At 31.4% G+C, this 7,155-nt stretch overlaps 1 protein-coding gene across 1 annotated transcript; it reads right to left on the reverse strand.

Annotated features, from left to right (window-relative positions):
• Positions 1 to 852: 852 nt before the first annotated feature.
• LOC123718772 (protein tailless) lies at positions 853 to 6,537 on the reverse strand. The gene is made up of 5 exons (XM_045675551.1): positions 6,431 to 6,537; positions 5,188 to 5,225; positions 1,988 to 2,224; positions 1,160 to 1,881; positions 853 to 1,091 (listed from the first exon to the last, which is right to left on the reverse strand). Exons 1-5 carry the CDS (start codon positions 6,451 to 6,453, stop codon positions 918 to 920), a joined length of 1,194 nt encoding a protein of 397 aa, XP_045531507.1. The 5' UTR covers positions 6,454 to 6,537; the 3' UTR covers positions 853 to 917.
• Between the last annotated feature and the right edge of the window lie 618 nt (positions 6,538 to 7,155).

The raw sequence follows: 7,155 nt of genomic DNA on the forward strand, positions 1-7,155 counted from the left end.
GGCATACGTTATAAAGTCAGATATAATTATTTGTATTTAAATGACTACAAAAGTATTGGAAATATATAAGGGCTCCTAGCTCTGAGCAAAACGCATAATTACAATCACGAGATATTTTTTTAAATCGCTTATGTTATAGTTACTTGTACAGCCCACTATCTACCCGGGTATCGACGAATCACTGTTGGTTCAAAGAAATATTTATTTTATTCATTACATTCACCGTATGTACAATTGTTAATTGTGATAAAAACATCGTGAATTAAAATCAACAACGACGGTCAGGCACGGAAGGTTTGTAACCTATTTCAATCTTTACAGAAAAGAATATATTATCATTTCTATAATTATAAATTTTACATTAAAACTGTATTAATAATTTTTGTTTTATACCAAAGTTTGCTAATTAAAGGGGTTTCATTTAATTCTTCATACCTTTACCAATAACACTATACTACCAATTGACTAGAAAACTAAACAAATATTTACATTGAGATAGCTTTATAGTAAAGGTACTGTGAAAACTCAAGCGATGGACTTATGTAATTCTACAATACTTCACTCGCACAATAATCTAAATAATTGACAATAACGTTTCAAGTTTTATAAAATGGTTTGACAGCTCTAAAAGATTAGCTCTAGATTTGAGTCTGAATGACGAACTCAAGGTTTACCAATTCATATTGGCAGATATCCAAAAATTATATAACATCAGCAGGCTGGCTTCGTATTTCTTGATTTTTTTCATTTTATATTTATACAATTCAATTTATATTATTTATACAAGGACTTCAACAAAATTAATAAATTCATCTTAACTAGTAGCTTTAGCTATCACATTTGAGCTATAACAATACTAATATGTCGTCTTTTAATAAAAACAACGCTGTGGTATATTTTATATATTCTTTGGTTTGTTATGGTTTCCTCGTATACATATCTATGATTAGTTTTTCCACGGAACTATTTCCAATCATTGGCCGAAAAAAAATCTCTTCAACGATAGCATTTTCCAATACTTTTATGTCCCTCAGTATTTGCATTAATTTCGTAACTCGGCCAATATCTAATGGGTTTATTCGAAGTTCATACTGAAACAAGAGAAGTTATTTTTAACTGACCAATGTTTGTATTTGAAAAAGAAAGTTGAGCTATATACCTGCTGCAGTGAAAGTTGGTAGAAACTAGAGAGTGAAGAAATGGCTCCTAAATCCTCAAAGTTCCTTGTTTTTTGAGATGCGAGGTGGCTATAATTAAATAAAGAAATCGCCCGCAAACAAGAGTACTCATTATTATCAGCATTAATTTTATACAAATCACTGAGGATTAACTGGAACTCGTCGACGAGTTGTGTATCAATCTTTTGATAGTCCTGTACTAGCAGTGATCTCAAGTTAACTGGTTGCATTAACTGTGCCAGACCCAAGACGAATAAGTCTTTCCACGACTCTTCAAGTAAGATTATTTTATCTGTTAAGGATAAGCTATCAAAACCCGGCACATATCTGATCCAATTAACATTAAGGAAGACAATCTTTGCTGCAGCGTCACTTATAGCCTCTGGAGACGATGTAGGCAGGGTTAGAAGAGGAGGTGATGGCATCGAGAGTAAAACAGGAGGTGGAGGCTGTGACCAAGAATTAATTCCACTGTAGATGGAACTGTAAGGATTATGGTATAGCGGCAATGCAGGGAGTGGGTGTAGTGGGGGTGGTGGTGGCAAGGATGGTAGCAGAACATCCCTTCTTGTTTGGTGTTTAGTTAATACTAAATCTAATGCTGGTGGTGTTGGTAACCCTACATCAGGGGCAGGTTCTCGAAAGTAAAGTGCCATTTGACGTCGTATAGTTGAATTACGAGGTCCACGTTCATGTTGGACAGCTGAAAAGGAAAACACTATTAAGCTTTCCAACTTTTTTCAATTTTATGAACCGTATCAAACATAAATAAATATAATATACATTCTATATTATTAAAGAATTAATACCATCTTTATTCATGCCAGCGTTGAGACATTTTGTAAGTCGGCAAGCGCGGCATTGATTTCTATGTGCTTTGTCGACCAGACAAGCGCCAGGTGAGCGAGCTTTGCAAGCGTATTGGCGGTCACGTCGAACTGAACGCTTGAAGAAGCCAGCGCAACCATCACAAGCAAAAACTCCGTAATGCTTCCCTGAAGAATGGTCCTTACAAACTACGCACGGAACATCATACAATATTCTATCTGAAAAGATGATACAAGACTATGAGCTATTTATTTTCAGATACTTTTGGTTTAGTGCTACACCACACATGAGAAATAAGACAAGTTTAAGAACGAAATGAACAAAACAGTTTCTTTTATTATAAAATTTTTAACACATTTTAAAACACTAGTTCAACGCGTAATAAATTGTTATTTCATTATTAGTTACATATTTTTATTTTTAGTGGTAACAAAATGGTGTCAAATGAATACTAATTGATGATCTTTGAAGTGAAATTCTTAACGAGCATTAGGATTGCGTTTCGGTTATGGTTATTGCAGACCCCGCCCTTATAAGGGTAACTCCACCCGAAATTGCACAATAACATTCACGCCTTCACTTAACTCATAATTCATTTTAATAATTTATAAATGACGCGGTGGTATTTAATTACGTCTTACTTTGTGAACCAGTTATGATTTCTTTGGCCTAATTTATTTTAGGAGACTAAGGGAAGGGAAGGGCTTTTAGATTGCGAATAATTTAATTACCTATAGAATTTTATAGAACTTGGTACTGTTTTCTCAAATTCGTCTAATTAGGTACATAACTAGTATTGATTTAAACAAACATTTATTGTTTATTGTTAGTGTTTCGGCGATGTTTCAAGCATTTTCGATTAAGTAGAATGTTTCGTTTTGGTATGGTGTGGTAAGCAAAAAAAATATGTTCATGATATTAAATCCAATTCAAAATATAGAGTAAGCAAAAGCCATTTAGCTTTAAATAATACTATTATTCTATTGATAGGCTGCCATGGACTTTAAATAAATTTACTAAAGGAAATGCCTTAATGTAAACAAAGACATATACAGGCATCCTGCTTCACGTTACAATCCTTCGAGTAGATAGAATCCCACGGCACAAAACAAATTAAGCAAAAGGAGATCACGATATAATAAAGTTTTTACTAATACACCTCCAAACACGACCCCAGTCGAAAAGGCACAAAGGCACTTGGATTCAATAAGACACCGAATAAACGGTGCACATGAATACCTACACTTGCGAAACAGGAAACGAGTCGTTGAATGTAAAAAGATTTAAAAAATATATTTTTCTGTCTATAGACAATAATATAGAGAGCTTGGGAACTTTGACATCTTAATAGAGGGAACAATTATAGGTAACTGAAGACGAGAATTTGGATATCATTATATAAACCACCCTATAATTATTGGATTGGAAAATTGTAGTTTAATAAAAATCATAGAGTTACAAAATACGATAACGTGTCTAACTTTCTTTTACCTTAGTCTGTTAATAAGTATATTTTTAGGGTTTTCTTGTAAATAATAACAATATTAATTACAATTAAGTTTTCGTAAAAAATATTATTGTGTATATAAAATAATGTCCATGAATTAAAACGCATTGATCAGTAAATTAACAGTTAAAATCTCGAATTCAAGATACAATTTCAATCAAAGGCGGGATTGCATTTCCTTGAAGAACTTGGATTCAGTAGTAACAGTAATTTAAAAACTTTGTAGATAAATGTTTAACGCTTTATAAGAAAAGTATCTATATGTTAATCTAAACACATTTAATATGTTTATGTACAAGAAACTGCTGCCGCAAAATAAATACATTTTCACTTGAGAGCTAAACATTTAGCCTATTTAAAATTTTAACATCTAATAATTTGAAAGTCAAAATAATTCCATATTACTACACATTTTCATTAATACGTTTCAAACAGTCTTTATATGTTATAGTGTGTTAAAAACCGTTTAAATTTAACCCCAACGTGTGACCTGTCACCTGTGCCTTACGATCAGCATCGCGTGACAGTGTTCATTGGGTCACGAACTACAACGTATAGATAACTATTAATCGTTAGGTCCTAGGGATCTTTGTAAAGGGAAATTTGTTGAACAGATGAAATATTATTTACATTCTAATTTAAAGAAAATTCTATCTAGCCCTAAAATGATATATGTAGATTCATACGTAGATTGGTATGGTGCATAACCATCGCACTTAGTCATGACACAAATAACTGTACTTATAAAAATATAAAGAAAATCATCTACTGTACATATAACTTTTGTTGATTTTTGCGCTATATGATTTTATATTTTTGTTCTTGAAAACTATTTCATGAATTACACCTAAGTTAACAACAAATTAGAACGTTTTGTTTGTTCAGTTAAATTATATATATTTTAACATATAATAAATTATAAATATGGATATATACATATTACAGACAGACTAGCAATACTACAATTAAATAATAAGACATTTGTATTCGATACTTCTAGGTGAACTAAATAATCGCCGTATAAATGTGGAATTCAAAGATTTTTGCGAAACTAAACAAACAATATAATTACACTGACATTGTCAGTGTAGTTCATTAATAATAGTAAAATGGGATACTAATCATGCCTTTAATTTACTAGTATCGTTATCAGGTAATTCGCAGGGAGGATGGGGTGAGAACTGAGGCAGATGCGGCTCGCACGCGTGGGAATACCATTTTGTTTCAACCCAAATTAGCCATGACACGTCATCTCATCGCAATATACTAATATGGTAAAATGTGTGTGACAATCATCTTCATCGAAAAATCAAACCGATTCTACTTAGATTAATCTTATATTTGTCACGAGGTCAAATATTTTTATGCGACAAAAGTAGAGTTGACAAAATACGCGCTTAATTGGCTGAATACGGCCACAATAATAGCCAAGCAATTTTATTTTTTATTGTCATATGTGTATATATATACGATTTTACTTTCTATATCAGGCAAAGAACAATAGTAGTGATAAAGTAAAATTATCCCTCAAATAGCAGAAATGAGAGAAAAGACGCTATGTGTTCATGGTTATATCTATCAGCAATTAGGTCTTTACAAAAAAATACCTAGATAACACGAGGTCTCTGTTTCAATATAAATAAATAGTCATTTTATTAATAAAATTTGACTTACTTGATGTACTCGGAATCGCATGCATTGTGAATGATACCCTGAAAATAAGAAAAATATTTTTATTCAGTGCAATATTACGAATACGCTGATAAAATTTAGCGATCCTCTTTATATTCTTAACACCTTTCAGTTAACTTGATACAAATTTTCTCACACTAATAATTACGTGCGAATTCAACCCTCGAACAGTGGATAGTCACTTGTGGTTTCTCAAGAGCCCTTGTGTTTCAAACAGAGTACAAGAAAAAGAACGGAATCGCAACAAATGTAAGAAATAAAGAACAATTGTTTATAACCGCTAACATCTTTTTGATATAAAGCGAAGTACTCTATTAAAAACTTTCATGCTTTGTACATATTATTCGGCCTCTCGTTGAATCGGCTTTTATGTCGAGTACCATAGAAACACTAACAAATAATTGTTTTTAAGTATATTTCAAGTACTTGTTCGATAATAATTAAATAGGGAACATTTATCTAAATATTAAATGGACCAAAATAAATCAGAATTTTTTTAATGTTTGAAGTCCCAAAAACAGCGCATTGTTGCGTTAAAAGAACAAAGTACAGCATCTACAGTAGCACTGGCCTACGCACCCATTGTTTGTTTGTCGGTCACTTAGATGTTACAGTTGTGTTTTTTGGACATAATTATGTAGTTTCACAAAACAGGTAATTACGCGAGGATAATCCCTGTAAGTACGGGTACACAATAGTGCGGATGATCCTGTCGGGATAAAATAGGCCCGGTGTACATCGAAGGGTTGTCAACAAAGGCAACTTCAATAATAACATCGGAAAGTCGGTAGCTTCTTGCTTTTAAAATTGAGATGCAAAAAATTACCCTATGTAATGTGTTTTTCATGCTATTCGTGATTTTTTCGTCGTATTTTGATTGTTATAAATGATAATACAAATTTATTAAATATAAGTATGTACATTTGCGGTTTAACGTGGTCGATTTATGCTATATAATATTACGTGGCCGTAATGTCTATGGCCAATTATATGCATAAATTTAAACCTAACTTGTACTTTGAATTTGGTTTAGATTTTAAATATAAAAGTCAATTTTAGTTGTGAATTAAACACGCAATTGAATTGACATTTGATGAACAGGTTATGTGTTAGAAACCAACCCAATAACGACTATTACGCTGATAACAGTTGCCAACATATTTGATGAATACGTTTTAATTATTAATCAATACATACAATAATGTATTAAATATATACAACTTACATGGTGTTATTTCTAGTTCGCATATTGTAATCACTTCTACAGAAAATTAACTATCAATGGCCGTGTCCGAAACCCATTAATAGCAAAAATCTTTACGAGTTGACAAGTGAAAATTAATTAATAACATTAACACTGGTGCTTATAGTCGGTTTTAATTTTAATTTAATTTAACGCTAACATAAAATGTAGAAATAAAGTTTATGCACCCGGTTTGTTAACTAGTATTATTTTACTGTGTGATTATTATTAAATTCTATATGCAACAATTTATCTATTTTTAATGATAAGAACATTCTTATCAATCAAAGGATAAATAGAACTCGTTCATTCATAAATTTATTTCATGAAGGAGGTTTAACATCTTAATTTGTACATAAATAAATAAGTCCATTATATATTAATCATACATTTTTACGTCAAAACCTGACAACGTTTTGGCTTCAAAAACGGAAATTTAAAGAGGTCATCAGATAGGAAAACGGAACAGGAAAACGATTTTCCACAGTGAAACGTTTCGTTTAACTTATAAAGCACAGAATTATTCTTCATTAGAGATAAAAAAAAATAAGATAACTCGGAGTAAAGCGATATATTTGGTTCTTCATCTACTCAAATATGAGTTTAGGTATACGTCATTATCTATTAAATGCTTTGAAAACAATAAACCATATTAGTAAATGAAAGATAAAGTCAATTTGTTAGAATTATCTATTTGTACTAAATAA

Source organism: Pieris brassicae, chromosome Z, assembly GCF_905147105.1.
Source record: "Pieris brassicae chromosome Z, ilPieBrab1.1, whole genome shotgun sequence".
Classification (NCBI taxonomy): domain Eukaryota; kingdom Metazoa; phylum Arthropoda; class Insecta; order Lepidoptera; family Pieridae; genus Pieris; species Pieris brassicae.